A 24,569-nucleotide genomic window follows, 5' to 3' on the forward strand; every position below is an offset into this window, starting at 1 on the left:
TCTAACCAGTGTTTTCTTTTTTGGTCTTTCCAAGTAGGGTCTCTAGCTCAGGCTGACCTGGAAGTCACTATATAGTCTTAAGGTGGCCTAGAAGTCACAGTGATCCTCCTACCTCTGCCTCTCAAGTGCTGGGATTAAACGCATGCACCACCATACCTGGCTATCTAACACTTTCTTGAAGTGAGCTCCATGGTTGTAGATTTAAGCTTTCTTCTTACATAAGATCATACCAGATTGGTTTTGAAATTTAGAAATCTTATAATTTTAGATTGTAATGTATATAATATTTCAATGTATATAGTATTATCAAGTAACATCCTAAGTAGGGCTTGGGAGACCCCTATAATCACTAGTGATTTCTACAGAAAATACACAGTTCAGACTAGATGAAATAAAAATTAACAAACTATAAAACAAGGGCTAGGGAAATGGCTCAGTGGATAAAGTGCTTGCTGTTCAACCATGTATACCTTAGCTTGAACCCCTCAGAAGCAGATACTTGTGGCAGATATCTCTCTCTAGCCCTAGAAATAACTTTTTAAGAGGAAAAGTCCAGAGTAAAAAAGTGTTCAGGGGGCTGGAGGGATGGCTTAGCAGTTAATGCATTTGCCTGCAAAGCCAAAGGACCCAGATTCAATTCCCAGAACCCACGTTAGCCAGCTGCACAAGGGGGCGCACGTTTTTGGAGTTCATTTGCAGTGGCTGGAGGTCTGGCACACCTATTTAAAGAAAAAAAAATTGTTCAGAACCTTTTTTATTTATTTATTTTTGCAAAAAGAGTTCATTATAACACAGAGAAAAGCAGAAGGAGTAGTCATTTTCCTCATCACCTAATTCTCATTCTTTTTTTTTTACCAATTCCTTTAAGAAGCCTCCCATTATCTTTCTAGGTAAACACCAGACACTTCTTCACAATTACTCTAGTCCCATTCATTTGAAGGATTTTTTTGTTTGTTTTTGTTTTTTTAGATTTTTCGAAGTAGGGTCTTGCTCTAGCCCAGGCTGACCTGTAATTCACTATGTAGTCTCAAGGTGTCCTTGAACTCACAGTGATCCTCCTACCTCTGCCTCCCATGTGCTGGAATTAAAAGTGTGAGCCACCATGCCTGGCTATTTGTGAGATATTTTGATTAGTCTCTCCCTTCTGTTCTATAATATCTCTGAGGACTAAAGAATTGTTTCTAGCTTTGTATCCCTACCACTTACCATCATTACTGACACATCTAGGACTCATTGGATAAATATGTGAACATATATAATATGCTTTGCCCAGGAATAAGATGAGCCTCTTAGTATTGATCATTAGTTACTGTTTCAAGGATATATATATATGTGTGTGTGTGTGTGTGTGTGTGTGTGTATATATATATATATACACACACACACACACACACACACACACACACACACATATATAATATTTATCTATTTATTTTGAAAGAGAAAGAGGCAGAGAGAGAGAATGGGTGTGCCTGGGCCTTCAGTCACTGCAAATGCACTCCAGATGCATGCACCCCCTGTACACCTGTACGATATTGTGTGCTTGCATCAGTGTGTGTCTGGCTTACATGGGACCTGGAGATTCAAACATGAGTTCTTAGGCTTTGCAGGCAAGTGTCACTAAGCCATATCTCCAGCCCCCTATATATATATTTTTTAATAGAAACAAATGGTATATACCACTTTATAGTTTGCTTTGCTACATCATAAGTGTATTTGTTTATTTTGCAATTTATTGACTGAACCTCTTTAGTAGGCATTTTGATTGTTTCAGTATTATTATAGATTATATGAAGCAAATACTTAACTAAAATTATTTAGAAATTTAAAAAATTTAGGAGACTTTGAATAAAGCCTGAAAAAAACAGACAAAAATAATTTAATTCAGTAATTAAACATCTGTTCATTGATGCATTAAGTAGTACTTTCCCTACCAGTTCAGTTTAAATGAGTTTTTTCCTTTCAAGTAGCCATTATTTTCAGCCAGTTTGTTTTATTTTATTTTTTTTTAATATTTTTTGTTCATTTTTTATTTATTTATTTGAGAGCGACAGACACAGAGAGAAAGACAGATAGAGGGAGAGAGAGAGAATGGGCGCTCCAGGGCTTCCAGCCTCTGTAAACAAACTCCAGACGCGTGCGCCCCCTTGTGCATCTGGCTAACGTGGGACCTGGGGAACCGAGCCTCGAACCGGGGTCCTTAGGCTTCACAGGCAAGCGCTTAACTGCTAAGCCATCTCTCCAGCCCTGTTTTATTTTTTAATATTTTTATTTATTTACTAGAGAGAAAGGTGGAGAGAGAAAGAGACACCAGGGCTGCAAATGGACTCCAGAAACATGTGCCACTTTGTGCATCCAGCTTTATGTATTGGAACTGGAGAATCAAACCCAGGCTGGTAGGCTTTGCAAGCAAGCATTTTAAACCACTAAGCCATCTCTCCTAGCCCCATTTTTAAAAAATTTTTATTGACAACTTCTATAATTGTAAACAATATCCCATGGTAATTCCCTCCCTCACCCCACTTTCCCCTTTGAAACTCCACTCTCCATCATACCCCTTCCCCCTCTCAATCAGTCTCTCTTTTGTTTTGATGTCATCATCTTTTCCTCCTATTATAATGGTCTTGTGTCAGGCACTGTGAGGCCATGGATATCTAAGCCATTTTGTTTCTGGAGGAGCACATTGTAAGGACTCTTACCCTTCCTTTGGCTCTTGCATTCTTTCCGCCACCTCTTCCACAATGAACCCTGAGCCTTGGAGGGTGTGATAGAGATATTACAGTGCTGAGAACTCCTCTGTCACTTTTTAGTACCATGCTGCCTTCAGAGTCATCCTAAGGTCACTGCCATCTGAAAAGAGAAGGTTTTTTAACCAAAAGTGAGAGTAGCATTAATATATAGGTATGAACATGAAGAGAAATGCTTACTGGGCAGTTTGGTGAACATAGTATATACATTTAGCCAGATACCAGCAAACATTACACCCCTAGGGCTCATAACTACCCCTGTTGTAGGTTTTCAGTGTCAGTGATATATTCCCTTCCATGGAGCAGGCACCCAGTCAAATTAGAGGGTGATTGGTTTCCTTTCCCCTTAACAGATGTGCCACTGTTGCACCTATTGGCTCATTTGGCTTGGCTGGCCAAGTATAAGGCTTGTAGTGTCTACTGTTGAGTATCTTCACTGATGATTTATCTTGCACCCATTGAACAGCATGCAGCATGGCTTTTTCCAGCTTTTTGTCAGCTGGTCTAGATGGAATAGGTTTTCAGCTCAGCTCCATTAGGGTTTCTCAGTAACCTTATAGTCCAAGTACGTGGAGTCTTCAGCAATAGGGTCTTACCATCTATTCCTGGTGGGAAACCAAGGACCTCGCCAATGGCCTGTAATGTTTTGGGGGTATCAGGGACCTCCCTCGCCAACAACTCACTGGAAGATCCCATCCCTGACACTGAAAATTTAAGAATAATGGGAACTGAAGCGATGAAAGCTGAAAGTGATGAATAATATGAGCAAAACATGTAGTTAAAATTAAGGAAGTTGTTACTAAAAAAGTAGTACAATAAAAATCTTTCATGGAAAGTTAAGTGTTACAAGCTGTTTGATGAGAGTATGCCAGTTTGGAGAGATGTTAGGCAAATGCTATTAGTTTAAAGAAGTGAGTCAGGAGATCAGTACAAATGAACGAGCTTGATATAAGATAGATGTTTAAAAAGCAACGAACAGTTTTATAGAAAAAGATTTAAAAATAATGTAATATTTGAATACTTTCAGGATAATATTTGTGAAAAGTCTGTAGTGTTCTATGTTGGTAGCACTTAGAACTTAATTATATGCATCTTCCTGGAAAAGTTTACTTAGAACATGAACAGGAGATTCTAAGATCATATGAAGATAAAAAAAAAAAAACTCTACTTCTTGTCATTAAGATAAAATAGGGCTGGAGAGATGGTGTAGCAGTTAAGCGCTTGCCTGTGAAGCCTAAGGACCCCGGTTCGAGGCTCGGTTCCCCAGGACCCACATTAGCCAGATGCACAAGGGGACGCACACGTCTGGAGTTCGTTTGCAGTGGCTGGAAGCCCTGGTGCGCCCATTCTCTCTCTCACTCTCTATCTGCCTCTTTCTCTTTCTGTCACTCTCAAATAAATAAATAAAAATCTTTTTTTAAAAAAGATAAAATAAAAATTGGGGCTGGAGAGATGGATTAGCAGTTAAGTGCTTGCCTGTGAAGCCTAAGGACCCCAGTTTGAGGCTTGATTCCCCAGGACCTACTGTAGCCAGATGCACAAGGGGGTGCACATATCTGGAGTTCATTTGCAGTGGCTGGAGGCCCTGGTGCGCCCATTCTCTCTCTTCTTCTCTCTGCCTCTTTTTCTCTCTGTCATTCTCAAATGAATAAATAAATAAAAATAAACAAAATTTTTTTTGAAATTGCAATGTAAGGAATGTAACTCAGGAACTTATGCAGCACTGAGCAACATCCCTGGCCCCATGCCTTTATATTTTTTCAGTCCCTTTGAATTTTCTTCTAAAAGAACTGATATTCATATAAAGCTTAGTTTATGCCATGCACCATTCTAGCCTTTGTACATTACTTTATTTGATCATCATAAAAACTCCAAAAAAGAGTTTGGGGATGTGACTCAGTTCCAGTTCTAGATTACAAAGGTTTAGGGTTTTGTGCCTCAGTTAGAGGATAATATATGTTTTCAGTTATAATTTCTGTCTCAGATTGAGAATGATTTCTTAAATTGTTCTCAACATAGTGCAGTGCTTCATTAGGTATGTTCTTGTAACATTAATTACATAGTTTTATTATTAGGTTTATTAAAATTTTCTTATGCATTTTCCAAGCACAAATTGACACTTTCTGTCTGTGACTGGTTTAGCCCAACAGTGAGTGGTCAATACTAAAACATCATTGTTGCAACTATGCCTATGTTTTAAATTAACTTCTGAATTCCACATACTCCTAGGTCTAAGTTGTTTTTTTTTTGTTTTTTTTTTTTTTTTCCCAAGGTAGGGTCTCATTCTAGCTCACTACTGACCTGAAATTCACTATGTACTCTCAGGGTGGCCTTGAACTCATGGCAGTCCTCCTACCTCTGCCTCCAAAGTGCTGGGATTTTTTTTTTTTTTTTTTTTTTTTTTGTGGTAGGGTTTCACTCTAGCCCAGGCTGACCTGGAATTCACTATGTAGTCTCAGTGTGGTCTCAAACTCACAGCCATCCTCCTACCTCTGCCTCACAAGTGCTAGGATTAAAGGCATGTGGCACCACACCCAGCTCTTAGGTCTGAATTTTTAATATGTTTTATAGGACCAGGTAAGTTTAGGACAGTAAAAGGCCCAGGGTATACTCAAGCAATGAGAAGAATGCCCACTGGGGGGCAGTATGTAACTTGACTAGTATATGACTACTGTCTAGTCCTGAAGTCAAAACAAACTATCCAGTAATTAGAGTGAAGGTGCTAGCTATAACATCTTTCACTCCATTAATTGGCCAGGATTTATTTGTCTTATCTGACTGGCCAGGAAAGTGCTTCTTCCTCCCTCTTCACCGTGTGTGTGTGTGTGTGTGTGTGTGTGTGTGTGTGTGTGTGTATGTGTGTATGTATTTACACACACACCTCATGAAGCTGCCCACTCAGTGAAAGAGAACAACTTTCACTTGATAGACTTTTCTTCTGTCATGGGTATACAGATACCTTCATTCCCTTGTTAGAACCTCCAAATAAACCCAAATAACTGCTGTATTTTTTTTGTAATAACCTATGCTTCATTAAAAAAATTAATGTCTAGTGGCTGGCTCAGTGGTTAAAGGTGCTTACTTGCAAAGCCTGATATCTCAGGTTGAATTCCCCATTCACCCATATAAGGCCAGAGCAAGAAGTTGTACAACCATTTGGCATTTACTTGCAGTAGTAAGAGACCCTGGTGCATCAGTACACACACACAAATAAATAGCTTAAGAAAACATTTTTTAAAACATAAGCACAGGGTCTGAGAGATGGCTCAGTGGATAAAGTACTTGCCATACAAGCATGAGGATACCCAGTACCACATATAATGCTGGGCATGATGGTCTGCCCTGTGCTCCTACCACTAGGGAGGCAGAGGCACTCATACCCCCAAGGCTTACTGTCTAGCTGAATCCACAACCTCTAAAAGTTCAGCAAGGGATCTTGTCTCAAGGAATATGGTGGAGAGCAATTTAGGCCACCCATACATACATATGTGAACCCATACACATGAACAAACCTACACACAAAATACAGCATGGATTTTAACAAAGGATGAGGCAATACTAAAAGTGTTTTGAGATTCTACACCACCCTCAGTAAGTGTGGTGGTTTGGATGAGGTGTCCCCCATATACTTGTGTGTTTTGAATGCTTGGTCCCCAGCTAATGGCAGTTTGGGAGGAGGAGCCTTGCTAGAGGAGCTGTGTTGTTGAGGGTGGGCTTAAGAGTATTACAGCCACCTCTCCCTTGCTGGAACTGGGCTCACTGTTCTGGTGTGGTATAAGAGGTGATGTCCAGCCTCTGCTCATGCCATCCTTTCCCCTCTGTCATGGAGCTTCCCCTTAAGACTGTAAGCCAAAAGTTCATACTTTCCTCCTGTAAGTGCTTTTGGTCAATTGTTTTGTCCCAGCAATGAAAAGGTAACTTAGACATGAAACTTTAACAATGAAAATAGAAATCTTGTAACCTTAATCAAAAATAGTCTGAAGTCAGGTTGGTGAGATGGTTTAGAGGTACTTGCCTGCAAAGCCTAAGGACCCATGTTCTACTCCCAGATTCCATGTAAGCCAGACACATTAGCTGATGCATGCATAAGGTGGCACATGCATCTGGAGTAGGATTGCAGTTGATGTAGGTCCTGATGTGCAAATTCTCTCTCCCTCCCCTAATTTAAAAAGAAAGAATCTGAAGTCAGTTGAAAGCAGATTTTTGCTGAATGTGGTGGTATATACTTTCAATCTGAGCACTCTGAAGCCATAGGTATTGCTGTGAGTTCAAGGTCAGCCTGAGACTATATAGTGAATTGCAAGTCAGCCTGAGCTAGAACAAGACCTTACCTTAAAAAAAAGAAGAAGAAGAAGAAGAAGGGCTATAGGGACTGCTTAGTGGTTAAGGCATTGACCTGCAAAGCCAAAGGACCCAGGTTCAATTCCCCAGGACCTACGTTTGCCAGATGTACAAGGGGGTGCATGTCTCTGGGTTTGTTTGCAGAACTTAGAGGCCCTGGTGTGCCCATTCTCATCTCCCTCTTTCTCTGTCAAATAAATTAATAAATAAAAATAAAATATTTTAAAAAGCAGATGTTGTCTCTGCAGAAAGGTTGAAACAATGTAGTATTTTACCTTCAAACAGCATAGCTGTGAAGCAAGAAAAATCTGTTCTCAAGTATCTACTTCTGCGTTTAGTAGCTACAAATTCTCCATTAATTTCTCTTAACTTGAGCTGGGGAGATGGCTTAGTGACTAAGGCACCTGCCTGCAAAGCTGAAGGACCCAGATTCAACTCCCCAATACCCATGTAAGCCAGATGCACAAGATGATACATGCATCTGGAGTTCATTTGCAATGGCTAGAGGCCCTGGCACACCCATTCTCTCCCACCCCCCCTTCCTCTCTTTCAAAAAGTAAATAAATATATTATTTTTAAACTCTCTGTACTGTTGTACTTACCTTGCTAAATTGGAATAGCAAATGTATAAAACCTTGCATGTGTAGAGTCTGGCACATGGTGAGAATCAATAAGTGATAACTGTAATATTTGTGAAATAGAATTGCATAATAGAAGGAGCTTGAACTTTGGAGTTAGAATTTCTGGCTGTGGTGCTTACTTACTGACACTTAAGCAAGTTAATTTATCCTTTTGGTATTTACTTATGTACAATAAAACATAGGATATTGGTCTGGAGAGATTGCTTAGTGGTTAAGTGCTTGCCTGTGAAGCCTAAGGACCTCGGTTTGAAGCTCGATTCCCCAGGACCCACGTTAGCCAGATGCACAAGGGGTCGAATGCACCTGGAGTTCGTTTGCAGTCGCTGGGGCCCCTGGTGTGCCCATTTTCTGTCTCTGTCTATCTGCCTCTTTCTCTCTCTTTCTGTCGATCTCAAATAAATAAATAAATAATAACCAAAAAATAGGATATTAATTTCCTTACCTTCAGTTGATGTTTTTTCTTTGCGTGTGCACATATATGTATGGGCACATGAAGAGACCAGTGGACAACCTGGAATATTATTCTTAGGAATGCAGTCCACCTCTTTTTCTTTCCATTTATCTTCCATTTTATTATTTTTGAAAAATTGCACTTCTTATTTTATTTCTTTATTTGAGAGAGAAAGAAGCAGACATACAGAGAGAGAACATAGGCACACCAGGGCCTCCTGCCACTGAAAATGAAATCTAGATGCACGTGTCATTTTGTGCATCTGGCTTTATGTGGGGACTGGGGAATCAAACCTGTGCTGTCAGGCTTTGCAAGCATGCACCTTTAACTGATGAGCCCCATCACTTCAGCTCCACCTCTTTTTGAGATAGGATCTTTTTTTTGATTTTTCGAGGTAGGGTCTCACTCTAGCCCAGGCTGACCTGGAACTCACTATGTAGTTTCAGGGTGGCCTCAAACTCATGGCGATTCTCCTACCTCTGCCTCCCGAGTGCTGGGATTAAAGGCGTGCGCCACCACGCCCGGCTAGGATCATTTTTATTAGCTTGGAGCTTGCCAGTGAGGCGGCTGCCTCTTCCTTTCTGCCTCCTGAGCACTGAGACTATAGATGTTTTCTGACACACCTGTCATTTTACATGGTACTATGGAGCAAACTTGAGTCTAGGTATAAGATAAGCACTCTACCCATTGAACTATCTTCCTAGCCTCTTCAGTGCTTTGAATGTTAAATGGGTTAATTTATATAAATCACTTTAGTAAGTATCTGGCTTACTATAATTGGTAATAAAATCCCAATAAATGTTAGACTTCTATGATGACCATTAGGTCATTTGTGAAACTTTGGTAAATAGTATAAATTAAGCCAGGCATGTTGATATATATTTGTAATCCCACCTACTAGGAAGACTGATGCCAAAGGATCACAAGTTTGAAACCAACACGTAAAACCTATCAAAACCAATATTTCAAAATTAAGAAAAGGTTGGAGTTATAATTCAGTGCCTAGCACACATGAGGCCCTGATTTCTATTCCCAGTACTGAAAAACAGTGTGAATTATTTAAAACCATTTCAGTGTTGTCTTCACTATATTAAAAAAAAAAAAGCTCAAGGGATGTACAGAATCATAAGTAATTTCTGCCTCTTTTTTCCTATCCCTATACTGGCAGAATTTCTGATGAAAAGTGGAGTTGTTGTATTTAAGGCTCATTTCTTGGAACTTATTGTGTGCTGAATATGAAGTGAATAATGTTATTTGTCATCAGTAACTCACAACATAGGAAAGAAGATAAATCATTAAGTTATTATACTATGATAAGTATTATAGTCTTTGATTTGTATAAAAGGAGAATGGTAGCACAGAAGATGTATGAACAAGAACTATAATAAAGGAGTGAGAAAAAGAATTTGAAGGTTTTAAAAAAAGATTTTCTGTTAGAATTTTTTCTCACCATAACTAAAGCAAAAAAAAAAAAAAAATAAGTAAAATTCTCAAGAAATAAGTACTATTCTCCTTCACAGAAAAAAGTTTTGCAGGGTCATACAGCTACTAAGTAGGTGGCTATATTTAAATTCACACAGCTTAATTTGAAATCTTAAAACCACTACAGAACTACTGTTGTAGTTCTGCACCTAGGGAGTCACTAGCACTTAGGCATCATATGACTAATGAACTGAACTAGTAAGTGCCTGCACTTCTAGAGTCATTCAAGTGGCTGCTAGAATGAACTGAGAATTTACCAGAGCTTATATGAAATGCATTGCAGTGTTAGGAGTAAGTTGTGCTCATGAATGAATACAGAATGTAAAGATTTTTTAATGATAATTAGAGGAGTTAGGGAGGTAGTTCTTGGTAGAGTGCCTGCCAAGCATGCAGAGTCCTAAGTTTGATTCCTAGCAAAAGCACAGGGTCTTATTCCTGTAGCTTCAACACTCAGGAGGCAGAAGGAGAAGGATCAAAAGTTCAAGGTCAGCCTGGAATACATGTCCCTTACTATAAAAATAGAAGTTTTATGCATGTACATATCTTCTTTTGTCAAGTTAAATATGAAGAAGTAGATAAGCTTTAAATGTGTGCTACACATTGGATTTCCTTAAGAATATGCAATTTATTTTTCCTAGTGATTTCTGAGACCACAAATTACTAGTTACACTTTACCTTCTAAAACTCTGGATATTGAATATTGCCAAGGGAAGCCTATTTATTAAACAAACGTGGAACTAATGGGATAGAAAAACTTGATATTCTGAAACTACTAAGAAAGTTTTTACTGTATGTTGGCTAGAGTCCGTATTCTTTAGGTAGGGTTCTTAACAGGGGTTCCTGACTGCAGAAGTTACTGTTAAAGGTAAGGCTGTTTTTCCTGGGTAGTCTTACTACAGTTGCGAGTGTAGACTTTAACTGAGCAAAGTATTTTGTGGTTTTCTTGCGTAATCTTATTTTGATAAACTTTGGCATTTATTCTTCATAAGGAAGATCATAATAGTTTGGTTCTTACTATTTAAAGAAATAGCATTTTTAATGTGTCTGTTATAGGTAGCTTAATATTTGCTTTTACTGGGGCTTGTTTTGATTCATTATTTTCATCTGACTTACTAGCGGCCATCTGTTAGTTATAATTTAACTTTCAAGGCTGTATCTATTTTGACTTTTGTTAATGAAGTGCTGTAAACAGCATTATGAAGCTTTTCTCTTTTAATCTTGAAAGGAAAAAAATCCATATCTAAAAAAGCAGTCACAAAGAAGAGGAAAACTGTCACAAAGTCACCTACTGTACCAGAATTTCAGGTAAATGTTTCACCTTGTCTCAAGTTTTTTAGTTTAATTTTGTTTCCGTGTTTGTTTTAATCCTTGAGAGACTGCCTGAATTTCAAGAAACTGTAACACATACTCTTTCATTGTAGTTTATTGTATTTCAGCAAAAATTTTTTTCTTGACAAGTACAGATTATAAGGAAGAAACAATCTGCTAGTATATCATAATCTTTTTAACCTCTTTTTCTCTCTGGATAGTCAAAATTCTCTGAGGATATTTTTAATATGCCAACTTGTACTAACTTTTGTAGAAGCAGGTTAATAGAAATATATATGCACATGTCTCCCTCCTCTATATTTATTTATATGCATACATTCCTAAATATATAAGCAAATATGTAAGTCAATGTCTTCTAAAAAAATCATAATTTATACATAATAATATTGCCTTGCTAACCCATGCACACTCATTTGAGAAATAGAGAAATTGTAGACTGATTACCTTCAAAAAGAAGTATTTTCACTCTTAGCTACATATGTAATATATAGAGAGAATATTCAAAAAGTTAAATGGAATGGTCTTTAACATTTCTTCCAAAATATTGTCTATATTGCCATATGTGTAGTTTTTGCTTATAACTAATATTACAAATAAGCAATCTTACCATAATTAATATTATTAATATTAATATTATTTTTTAAAAGTGTTTTCTTCAAAAAATAGATCTTTCTTTAAATTTTCTTTGTTGTAGTTTGTCCAGTCTATTTACAAAAGTTTTATAAGATTATACCTTATTGCTAAAAGTGAAAAATAATGTTAAGATGAAATTTATAATTGCTTTTTAGAGGTAACTTTGTAGTTATTTCTAGGGATGAATATAAAGGGGTAATAATTCTGAAAAAAATAATGTGCAGTCTTGATATATCTCTATCTATCTATTTATCTAAAAATATATATCCAGAAAATTTAGACATATATTTTCAGTAAAACTACTATTTGTAGAAGATTGGTAGTTGATAAAAAGTATTTTTAAATAAGCAGTAAAAAATAGATGTATTTTAAAGTATAATATTTTTAATGACACTTGCAGGATGATTTGCAAATATTTCTACACGATCTTTTTATATAGTTTTAGTTACAGCATATCTAATAAAAAATTTACAGTTTGGTAGAATGTTTTCTATTATTTCATTGCTTGTAACATTAATGCTATGGTGTTGTATCCTTATGTTTCTACCAATGTCATGCTAGCCTTCACTGTTTTCTCCTGCTCAGCTATTTTTTCCCTTAATTCCTCAATATGGAAATACAAATCTTAGGACAGATCTGGACTTTTTTTAAAGTATTTTTTCATGTTCCTATAGCAATGGGTAGACCTTTACAAGTAATAAAGAATAAAAACCGTATAGATAGTATTTTGTATACTTGCAAGTATATTTTAGTAATGAAAGAAATCAAGTGGGTGACTTATATGACCTACCCCTTTTGGTTTTTCAAGGTAGGATTTCACTCTAGTCTAGGCTGACCTGGAATTCACTATGTAGTCTGAGAGTGGCCTTGAACTCATGGCAATCCTCCTACCTATGCCTACTGAATGCTAGAATTAAAGGTGTGCATCACCGCACCCAGCATCCTAGCATGACCTACTTAAAATTTTTTTTTGTTTACTTTTATTTATTTATTTGAGAGCAACAGAGAGGAAGAGGCATAGAGAAAGAGAGAGAGAGAATGGACGCACCAGGGCCTTCAGCCACACTGCAAACAAACTCCAGTCATGTGCGCCACCTTGTACATCTGGCTAACGTAGGTCCTGGGGAATTGAGCCTCAAACTGGGGTCTTTAGGATTTACAGGCAAATGCTTAATCGCTAAGCCATCTCTCCAGCCTTTTTTTTTTTTTAACAAAATAAATAAATAAAACTTATTTTGGATGTGCCAGGGCCTCTAGCCACTCACTGCACATGAACTCCAGATGCATGTGCCACCTTGTGCATCCACCCTGTGTGGGTACTGGGAAATTACACCTGAGTCCCTAGGCTTTTTGCAGGCAAGTGCTTGAACCTCTAGGCCATCTATCTCTCCAGCCCCTGACCTACTTTGTTTTTTATGTTGACAAAATTAAAATGGAACTTATCAGTGTGTCACATATATGAATGTGAATATGTATAGTCATACATGCTGTTTTAAAAATTTTGGTTTCAGATGTGTGTATGCAGAGAATGATATGTACTGCAAAATGTATTTTTGGTTCTGAGCCATGGAAAAAAAAGTTTGAAGACCTTGTTTAAAGTGATACTTTTAGTTCATTATTGACCACTGGCTTACCACTCTTAGAAACTTAAGGTCAAAAGTGCATGTTTTGCTAGGTTGAGCCATTCAAAATAAATAAAGCCCCTTTCCCGGTTCTTAAGGCATGTATATGTATGTATGTTGGGGAGGGGTGTTGGTTAGGTGTTTGTCAAGCTAAGGTGGAGAAAATGTCTCAGGAGAATAGGGATTCTTATTTCTAGTTTATGATATCAATAGCATGGATGATTCATAAACGAAACTGGCAACTGTAAGAGTCATTTGCTTCATATAAACTAATGAATAAAATAAAGAAACTGGGCGTGGTGACACATGCCTTTAATCTCAGCACTCTGGAGTCACAGTTCAAGGCCACTTGGAGACTACATAGTGAATTCCAGGTCAGCCTGAGCTAGAGTGAAACACTGCCTCAGAGAACAAACAAAAAGAATGAAAGACTAACATGAAGGTAACAGTGATGATTAGCAAACTTCACACACTGTAAAGCTTTGAAAATAACAATTATATAAAGAAGTGAATTTTTGTCTTCCTAGTTTATATGTTAGCCCCTTTGTTGTTAATATTGAGAGTAATAGAAATATTTAAATCAAAGATTGTTCTCATAGTATCCATTCTAAATCATCTTATTGCTGAAATTTTTTTTTAAGTTTTGATACTAAAATACTAAATCCCCTTTTCTTCCTAAAATATTTATTTGCAAGCAGAAAGAGAGACAGGGAGAAGAAAGACAGAGAATAGATGAGCCAAGGCTGCAGACAAACTAGAGACACATCTGGCTTTATTTGGGCACAGGGGAATTGAAGCTGGATTGTTAGAGTCTGTAGGCATGCACCTTAACTGCTGAGCCATCTCTCCAGCCCCTAAAATCCCTTTTGTCAAACTTGACCCTTTTCACAATAGACTGGTATTTGAAATAATAGAAAATATGCTTAGAGAGAAACAAGTTGAAAGATTGTATTTTAATTCCTAGTGAACTGAAATAGTAATAACCTCTTTTGACCTCAACTACTTTTTATTTTACAGTGTTTTGACTTGATTTGCCTTATTTGCTTTTGGAGCACCCATGTTTATATATGCATCTTAACATATACCCCTGTAAGATGATTTTATCACCATTCCTACTTAACTTTCAGTAGTATAAAAATAATATGATGTCTTTATTAAAAGTGAAGAATTGTAAAGTTCATCTTCCAAAGACCTTAAGTCAGTAAGTTAAGCGGATACCAATAATCTGCATAGTGGTTAAGCATATGGACTTTGTGACTAGGCTACTTGAGTTTAAATGCCAGGTCTTTCACTTACTAACTCTGTAACTTTAGGTAAGCTAACCTCTGTGTGTTACCCCCTATACAGAAGGGAAATAATAGTTAGAGTTGTTGTAAGAATTAAATTACATAGTTTAGAGCCGGGCGTGGTGGCGCACGCCTTTAATCCCAGCACTCGGGAGGCAGAGGTAGGAGGATCACCGTGAGTTCGAGGCCACCCTGAGACTCCATAGTGAATTCCAGGTCAGCCTAGGCTAGAGTGAGACCCTACCTCAAAAAACAAAAACAAACAAAAAAAAATTAACTAAAAATAAGTTACACAGTTTACTCTTTTAGCTATTATTATTTATTTCTCAAATAAGAATAGATGCTTCTCATGAAAAGTTCTGCATTATAAATAGGAAAAACAATTGGAATTTGGCTAATAAACATCTACTGATTACCTTAGCATTTTCTCTAGGTACTTAAGACATTGTAATATATTTTAGATTTGGTCTTATGAAAGTGGCACATGATTAAAATGTAAAAATTTGAAAGGTGAAAAATCAAGTAATATGTTTGAATGTAGAGTGAAACCTTGAGCTTATTCTCATTCTAAGATAATAATTGGTATACATTTGGTATTTAGGGGAAATGTTGGGGCTTTTTTATCAGCAGTAATTGCAAAATACAGCAAAATATTTTATTTCAAATGGTTAGATATTGATGATTTAAGTTTTTAATAAAACTTAGCAGTTATGATTTATTAAATTGTTTTTACATTATCAGTTTTATAATATAAGACTATTGGACTCAAAGCTAAAAATCATGTTTCTCCTAAAAGCCTTTTAACAAGTTCAATATTTATGATATATCTAATAGTATATGAATTGTCTTTTGTACATAATTATGACAGAAAGTTGTGAAAGTGTTCCTAAAAGTTGGTGTGTCAAGTTTCTAAAAATGATTTAACAGCTCTAGTTACCATGGCTCTGCTTTTCACTGGTAACAAAAAAAAAAAAAGAAAGAAAATAAAAATGTAATTTGTACTTGCATCTGCTCCCTATGTGTAGTACATTCTATAGGTTATTTTGCAGAGGAAATCCACATAGACTTACATAGCAGTATTGTTATAAACATACTCATGAGCCTTAACATAATCTGAAAAAGAACAAATGTTCTACCTAACTAGTGGAGAAACTATGCAATAAAACCTGTGGATTGAGTCATAATTTTAATTGCTGCTCTTAAACTGAGTATTTTTAACTTTTTGTTTCTCTATAGCAGAGATTTTGATTCTTGAAAATCTATCAACTTTTTAAATACAGTGCATTGAAAGAACCATTTTTAATTATACATTATTAAAATGTTTTATTAACTTGTCAGAAATTATTTTATTTTCATGTCAGAAGTGATATCTCTTATTTGCCATAATTTGTCATCATTGCTGACATCACATACTCATAAGAAGTAAGTAATTACAGCCAGGCGTGGTGGCACGCACCTTTAATCCCAGCACTCAGGAGGCAGAGGAGGAGGATTGCCATGAGTTCGAGGCCACCTTGAGACTCTGTAGTGAATTCCAGGTCAGCCTGGGCTACAGTGAGACCCTACCTCAAGAAACCAAAAAAAAAAAAAAGAAAGAAATAAGTAATTTCAGCTGGTCATGGTGGCTCATGCCTTTAATCCCAGCATTCATGAGGCAGTGGTAGGAGGATCACTGTGAGTTTGAGGCCAGCCTGAGACTACATAGTAAATTTAAAGTCAACCTGGGCTAGAGGAGATCCTATCTAAATTTAAAGAAAAAAACAAAAAAAAAAACAGCCAGATGTGGTAGCTCATGCCTGTAATCCCAGCACTTGGGAGGCAGAGGTAAGTGGATTGCCATGCATTCCAGACCACTCTGAGACTACATAGTAAATTCCAGGTCTGTCTGGGCTAGAGTGAGACCCTACATTGGGAAAAAAAAAAAAAAAAAGTAATTTTTCTGTCAGCATGGCTTTAATGAGTGCTAAATTTTATTTAAATACAGTATAAATCTTTAATTTGTATCATATATTTAGTATTTTGCCTACAATTTTTATAATAGACCATGGAATCTTCTTATTAGGATAATGGTGAAAATAATCTTATTTTGTTTAGATATATTTGCTTTTTTTCTGATGGCTTAAATTTTATCTTTCTTTTAATACATACTGTGTATTTTTTAATTTGGCACAATATCTTATGTTTTTAATTAAGTATATTTCAAACATTGAGTTCCTAGCAAAATGGCATAATTTTGCATGATTTAAGCAATTAAATAAGGAATTTTTTATTATGTAGTAAGTGTTTGCAGTATTACCTGGATGTAACTCAAGCTACTGGGAAAAATAGAGTTATTTTTATATTTAAATTGTGTTTTTGTTTTTGTTTTTTTGAGTTAGATCTCACTCTGTCTAGCCCAGGCTGATCTGGAACTCACTCTGTAGTACCAAGCTGGCTTGAACTCCTAACAGTCCTCCTATGTCTTCCTTCCAAGTGCTGGAATTAAAGGCGTGTGCTATCATGTTTAGCAAAAAAGGGTTTGAATAAGATGCTTTGCTTTGTTCCAAAAAATGCATCTGTTCTCCTTAATAAAATGAATTTTACTTACTGGATTGAGTCTAATCTATCTTTTTCTTTCTCGTTTTTTTGTTGATTTTGTTTATTTATTTGAGAGAGACAGAGAGAGTAAGAGGGAGAGAGAGAATGGGCGCGCCAGGGCCTCCAGCCACTGCAAATGAACTCCAGACACGTGCGCCCCCTTGTGCATCTAGCTAACTTGGGTCCTGGGGAATCGAGCCTAGAACCGGGCTTCTTAGGCTTCACAGGCAAGCGCTTAACCGCTACGCCATCTCTCCAGCCCTTCTTTCTCTTTTTCTCTCTCTCTTTCTCTCTTTCTTCCTCTCTCTCTCTTCCTCTCTCTTCCTCTCTCTTTGTCTCTCTTTGTCTCTCTTTCTCTCTCTCTCTCTCTCTCTCTCTCTCTCTTTCTTTCTTTCTTTCTTTCCTTTCTTGAGGCTGGAACTCACTTTGTAGCCCAGGCTGGCCTCAAACTCAGCCTGCGGAGTGCTGGGATTAAAGGCAAGCACCACCTTGCCCAACTGATGTCTCTCTTTTTTTTTGTTTGTTTGATGTAGGGTCTCACTCTAGCCCAGGCTAACCTGGAATCCACTGTATAGTCTCAGGGTGGCCTCGAACTCACGGCAATCCTCCTACCTCTGCCTCCTAAGTGATGAGATTAAAGACGTGTGACACCACACCTGGCTGATGTCTATTTTTAAAAGCAGCATTTGACTTGAGTTTAAAGATTTTACTATTATTTTTCTTAAATAGTGCTGGATGATAACTCAGTGACTAAAACACTTGCCTCACAAGGGTGAGGACCAGAGGTCAGATCCCCAGCACCCACATGAATGCTGGATAGATGTAGCAGCCTGCCTATACTCCCAGTATTTGGGAAGCTGAGACAAGATTCTTTGGTCAATCTAGTCAGCTAGCCTTTCTACTTTCCTATGAGCTTTGCCACCTGTGCAAATGAGAAATATATGCTGTGATACTAACCAATATGTGAAGTTAAGTGGAAAGGGATTTTGACATCCTCAGGATGTGGGACAAAATTGGATGTAGCAGTAATAATAATAGATGAACAAATAAATTGAGTCTTCGATAAGTACTTACTAAAAACCTGCTGTTGGACCAACATTGTAATATGGCTTTATGGATACAGTAAAGGCTGAAGAGATAATCTGGTTTTAGAATTACTTACATAATTGGCCAATCCATTGCTTGGCCATCTGCATTTCTTCTTTTTTTTAAAAAAAAAGTATTTTATTTTTATTTTTGCAATACTGGGAAATGAACTCAGGGACTTGCACATCTTAGGCAAGTGCTCTACCACTGAGCCACACCCCCAGCCTTGCATTTCTTTTAGAACCATTAGCAAATTGGAATATATGATTTCTAATAAATACAAGCTGTACTCTCCTATCACATCATTGTATAATATTTTCTACTCGGAAATTGTTATTGTTTTTTACCACTGAACAACATCCTGTGCTTAAAAAATATTTAACTTAGATTGCTTACATAAATATTTACCCTAACTTGCTTATACTTTGAAGTTTTATAAATAAAATTTTTAGTATTTGTTACTAATAATTATAACATAATAGTTGTGATGATTTTTTTCTTAATCTATCAGACTGAACATGAGATTTTTTGTTAGGATAAAGCCTAATAATAAAATTAGTTTATGCGTTCCCCATCTCATATTTGTATCACTTAATAGAAAAAAGAAAATATAGTCCAGGCATGGTGGCTCATGCCTGTAATCCCAGCACTGAGGAGGTCAAGGCAGGTGAGCACCCTGAATTTAAGGACAGCCTGGTGTACACAGTGAGTTCAGGACAGACTGGGCTACAGAGTGAGATTCAGTCTTAAAAAAAATAATAGGAAAAGAAAGTGTGCCTTTTTAGGAAAACAGTGGTTATATATAAACATTAATTAATACATATATAGGGACAATTAAAATTGATTTAATAATTTATAAGAATTTTAAGTTAAAACATTATAAACATTCCAACAAGACTTACTTTGATCTGAAACTTTTCATCTCTGTATAGATGCAATTTTGTTTCATAATCTTTTATTTCCATTTCACAAAGGGTGCTTTCAACTTGCTTAAATGACTTCAGGGAAATGCTAAATACATTCTACTCTTTGGAAAAGCTCCATATAATTTTACAAAATCTAAAGTGGAATTAGTAATATTTTTGTTATCTTTGCTGATACTTTACTGTTTAAACCTTTGTAATTAAACCAAGCTAGCTTACTTAATAACTAAGTAACAATCATTTAGGCCTTTTGTTATTGTTACCAAAGTAAATTAAAATGGACCACAAATGTGTGGAAGGAAAGAGACATTGCATTTTCTGATGGTTTTATTTAAAAACTGTTGAGTGTGATGGCGTACACCTGAAATCCCAGAACAGACATGGGTGGCTGAAGCAGGAAGATCACAAGCTTGAGGCTGGTCTGGGTTACATAGTGATACCCTGTCTCAAAAAAAACCAAGCAAAAAAAATAATAATAATAATAACTATTAAGTTCATGTTAAGGATGTATATTAATACAGCACGTGTCATTACAGTCCTTCTTTTCTAGCATGATTAACAGCAATCGCTAAGAGATGTTCAGTTACTACTTAGCAAACCAAAGCAAAGGGAAAATAAAATGGTCTCCAGAGCTGCTTCTATTCACCCGCTAGGAGACTGCCTGATGGAATGTTTCTTAAAGCAAAGGGACAATAAAACAGTTCTCCAGGGGTTCATCTCTTCACCTGCTAGGAGTCTGCCTGATGGAATGTTTCCTAAGGGTAATATAGCACATGTGAAATCTAGAGCGAGTTTCCAGATCTTTGTCATTCTGGACTGAAACTTTATAATAAAATGACTGGATTATAAAACAAACAAAGGTAGGGATGTGGGATGAGATCACCAATATTGAAATTTTAGGTTATTTTATACTAAGCCAGAAGCACATACATCCAAAGTAAATATCTCTCAAAATAAAAACTGTGGAGCTTTCCTTGTTTTTAATACTACAGAGAAAAATTGTTGTGAATTTAAGTGTATGTTAAATAAAGCTTCTGTTACCACATTTTGGTGTTTTATATTATGTGTTATCAAGCTGTGTTTTTGTGTTTTATTTTAGCTTATTTGCACTAATCTTGATGAACTCAGGGAATTAATCACAAAAATCGAGAATGAACTCAAAGATCTGGAAAACAGTAGAAAAAAATCGGTAGGTGTTAATCCAAAAGTTCTGTCTATTATTCTCAGCATTAAAATTTATTCCTTCTTTTTTCCTAAAGCCTTTTAAAAGCTTGTTCTCCTGGATTACATGGAAATTTGCAATGAAAGATAGAAATAGTGTTTCTTTTATTTCCCCCATGTGGTCTAGTTTTCATTTTTAATACACAAAGATGGTATCAGAGGCAAGAAAATTCATTTTCTTTGCCTGGTTTACATCAAGTAAAGTTTTATATATTTCCCAGTTTACTGGTGGACTGTTTTGATGGATAATTTTTAGATGATGCTTATCTTTCAAACAGTCTTAATTATGCATATTTAATGGAAGTTTATTTCAAAGTAATTCATTTTTTTTTAGAAAACTTTTTTAATATTTATGTATCTGAGAGAGAGAGAGAGAGAATGGGAGCACTAGGGCTTCCAGCCACTGCAAACAAACTCCAAATGCACATTCAACCTTGTGTATCTGGCTTTACGTGGGTACTTGGGAATGAACCTGGATCTTTAAGCTTCAAAGGCAGGCGCCTTAACTGCTAAGCCATCTCTTCTCCTCTGTTAAAATTAAGTATAATATGAAAGCAGATATAAGTTGTTCAGTCAGGCTCCCAATACTTTTTATTATTACCAAGGTGACCTTTTAAAAAACTTTTATTGGCTGATAGATTTTTTAAATTAATTTTTACAGTACTCAATTCATAATCCTTAATTATCTTTTTTAAACAAACTTTTCTAAAATTTTTATTTATTTATTTAAGAGGGGAGGAAGAGAGATTGAGAATGAGAATGGGTGTTTCAGGGCTTTCAGCCACTGCAGATGAACTCCAGACACATCCACTGCCTTGTGCATCTGACCTTATGTGGGTCCTGGGGAATCGAATCTGGGTCCTTTGGCTTTGCAAGCAAGCACCTTAACTTCTATGCCATCTCTCCAGCCCTCTAACTTTTTTTAATGTTCTTGAGAGAGTTTAGTATTAAGGCATGATATATTCCCCACCTTGGAAAAGGGTTCCACATTGTTATATTAAATGAATAACATCTAATTACCTGGCATTTATAGTTGGGTTTTATCTTAGCTTCACAACATAACTATACACCTTCAAACTGAAGAAATCATTTTTAAAAGGTATTTGCTTTATGCCTTGAAAATATCATGAAGCCACTCTTAGTTTAAATGTTCAGAACCTGTTGATATAAACATGTATAAAATATCATTGGTGATTCAGCAAGTTTGATATCAGCTGATTTGTAGTAGTCATTTTACAAGCTGTTAGGAAAAGGATGTTGGTAGCATACTGAAGGGATGAGCCTGAACTACTGTTAAAAATACAAGCTTCTGAAATTATTTAATACTAAAGTGAAAGAACCTTAAATATTTCAGAAGTCTCTCATGTAATACTCCTAAGAGTCTTGGTTTAATTAAGAACTGAAGTTGTTCACAGTAATGGTCATCAGTTAGAAAAAAAAAAAAAATACACTTGACATCAGAGAATGGGGGAAACTATATATTTCAAAAATATTTCCATTTAAAAATGGCTTAGGCCCCTATGTTTCATATATGCTGCTTGTTTTTAATCTGGGAAGTCTCGATGTAGGAGACTATTTTATTATAATTTCCCACATATATTTCACAAATGAAATTTATATGAGAACATTTTCTTTATAGCTAGAAGTTTTTTTAAGATTATTCAGTGCTTCGTGTTCATATTCACAGTAGGAAAGAATATTGTATTTTAAAAATCAGTACAATTGAAGTTTTTGCAAAAGCCATTTGTTTTTAGTTAGGTACCTATATTTCATAACTAAGCAGATTTCTATACATAAATATGCTAAATATTTTTTTTGCTGTAGTTTAAAAATAACTTTAGAGGCTGGAGAAATTTTTTAGTGGTTTAAGTGCTTGCCTGTGAAGCCTAAAGACCCAGGTTTGATTCCCAGTACCCATGTAAGCCAGATGTACATGATGGCGCATGCATCTGGAGTTATTCACAGTGGCTACAGACTCTGGTGAACCCTTTCTTTCCCTCCCTCCCTCCCTCTGTCTTTCTCTTTTCTTTCTGCTTGAAAATAAATAAAAATGCTTTAAAACAAAAACATGGGGGCTGTAGAGTTGGCTTAGCAGTTAAGTGCTTGCCTGTGAAGCCTTAGGACCCCAGATCGAGGCTCCATTCCCCAGGACCCACGTTAGCCAGATGCACAAGGGGTCACACGCATCTGGAGTTCATTTGCAGTGACTGGAGGCCCTGACATGCCCATTCTCTCTCTTTCTCTCTCTCTCTCTCTCTCTCTCTCTCTCTCTCTCTCTCTCTCTCTCTCTGCCTCTTTCTTTCTGTCCATCACTCTCAAATAAATAAATAAAAATAAACAAAAATAACATGGCTTTAATTTGTTCCTTGTGGTCATTTTGACTTTTTGTTGTGTCTTGCATAGGTGATTTAAGTATTTGCTGCATGTGTTTGTTACAGGAGAAAAAGACCTTTGGAAGTGCTCTAGGATTTTACTGTAAAGCTATCTACCTCACTTCCATAGGTGAAGTAGAAGTGAGATATTAGCATATTCTCTTTGTTCAGAAAATCCAATTGGGAAAAAAAAACTAAAAGAAACTATAAATATTTGATAGGGGCTGGAGGGATGGCTTAACAGTTAAGGCATTTGCCTGCAGAGCCAAAGGACCCAGGCTCAATTCTCCAGGACCCATGTTAGCCAGGTGTACAAGGGGGTGCACATGTGTGGAGTTCATTTGCAGTGGCTGGAGGCTCTGGCACAAGCTTATTCATTCTCATTCTCTCTATCTCTGTCTCTCTCTCTCCCCCCTTCCTCCCTCCCTTTCTCTGTCAAATGAATAAATAAATAAATAAAATAAAAAATATTTGACAGTGTAGTTCTTGAAGACATACTTAATATATATAAGGCTTAATGGGTTATTTTTTGTTTTTAACCTTGTTCATGGTCCCTGGTATTTGCATACTGCTTTTAATATTTGTTTTCCACCCTTCAAGAAAAAGTCATTCCTGGAACTGTACTTAAAAAGAATAGTTTTAGTGAATTTATCAACATGTGATAAGAATTTTTTCCCTTGGCTTAACTTTCTTAAAGGATTGTTCACATAAACAGATAATTTCAGCCTTCAGTGAAATGACCACATAGCATAAAGAAAAAAAAAAAGCTTGTATCTCAAGATTATTCCTTTTTTAAAAAAAAATCTGATACTGAATATAAGTGTTAGTCAGACATTAAGTTTATTGAGAACTAATTTTCTGATTTAATACAGGTTTATATTTATATCATTTTAATAAAGTGTTCCACTTAACTGACATTTTTTAGTAAGCAAATGCTTACTGCTATCCTTATTTTAATGGTCCATGTGTGTCTAACCTCTTTACAGTTTGACATGTTGTTGTCATCTAACAGAGTTCACTCTTGAAAACTACACAATTGAGTTACAAGAAAAAAAAAATGCCAGGCACGGTAGTACACACCATTAATCTCAGCACTCTGGAGGCAGAGGGAGGAGGATTGCCATGAGTTCGAGGCCACTTTGAGACTACATGTTGAATACCAGATCAGCCTAGGCTTGATTGAAGCCCTACCTTAAAAACCAAATCAATCAATCAATTAATCAGGGCTGGAGAGATAGTTTAGCAATTAAGGCGCATACCTGTGAAGCCTAAAGACTCAGGTTCAATTCTCCAGGTCCCACGTAATAGTGGCACATGCATCTGGAGTTCATTTGCATTGGCTAGAGGCCCTGGTTTGCCCATTCTCTCCCCCCCCCCCCCTCTCTCTCTCTCTCTCTCTTTCTATCTGTCTCTAGTGAACAAATAAATAAAAATAAAATCTAAAAAATAAATAAATCACCAAAAGAGTTCATAATTTTTTTTTTTTAAGAGAGCTAGTGATTTTTTTTTTTTTTTTTGGTTGGGCTCCATTCATGACTAGCCTCAGATTGGGGATAATTGAACCCTTAATGAGCATCATCAGTATAAATATTAATAATTGTATTATTACTGTAAAATTGATATCAGTTAGTACTGATATCAGTTGTTTGAATTAAATAGATACCCATATATTTTGAAGGCTTTTCTTGGTACTTTTGCTTTTGGCCTGTCTCTTATTGCCAAGCTGTCTGTCAGTTGTCATGTCTTATGTGTGTCTATATTTTTGTCCTAGCAATACACTAGGTTAAGAGAGCAGGTAGCCTTGCACAAAGCCACAGATGTAGCTGTTGCACACCTGTAACTCCATTGTTGAGTGGGC

General features: G+C 36.4%; 1 protein-coding gene across 1 annotated transcript in view; it reads left to right on the plus strand.

The window, feature by feature from the left end:
• Nucleotides 1-24,569, plus strand: part of Kiaa2026 (KIAA2026 ortholog) — a 110,648-nt gene that overhangs the window by 60,589 nt on the left and 25,490 nt on the right. The window contains exons 4-5 of the mRNA XM_004653181.3: nucleotides 10,888-10,967; nucleotides 20,218-20,307. Of these exons, the coding sequence (XP_004653238.2) occupies nucleotides 10,888-10,967; nucleotides 20,218-20,307 (170 nt within the window). The remainder of the gene's footprint in view (nucleotides 1-10,887; nucleotides 10,968-20,217; nucleotides 20,308-24,569) is intronic.

Source organism: Jaculus jaculus, chromosome 1 (assembly GCF_020740685.1).
Source record: "Jaculus jaculus isolate mJacJac1 chromosome 1, mJacJac1.mat.Y.cur, whole genome shotgun sequence".
Classification (NCBI taxonomy): domain Eukaryota; kingdom Metazoa; phylum Chordata; class Mammalia; order Rodentia; family Dipodidae; genus Jaculus; species Jaculus jaculus.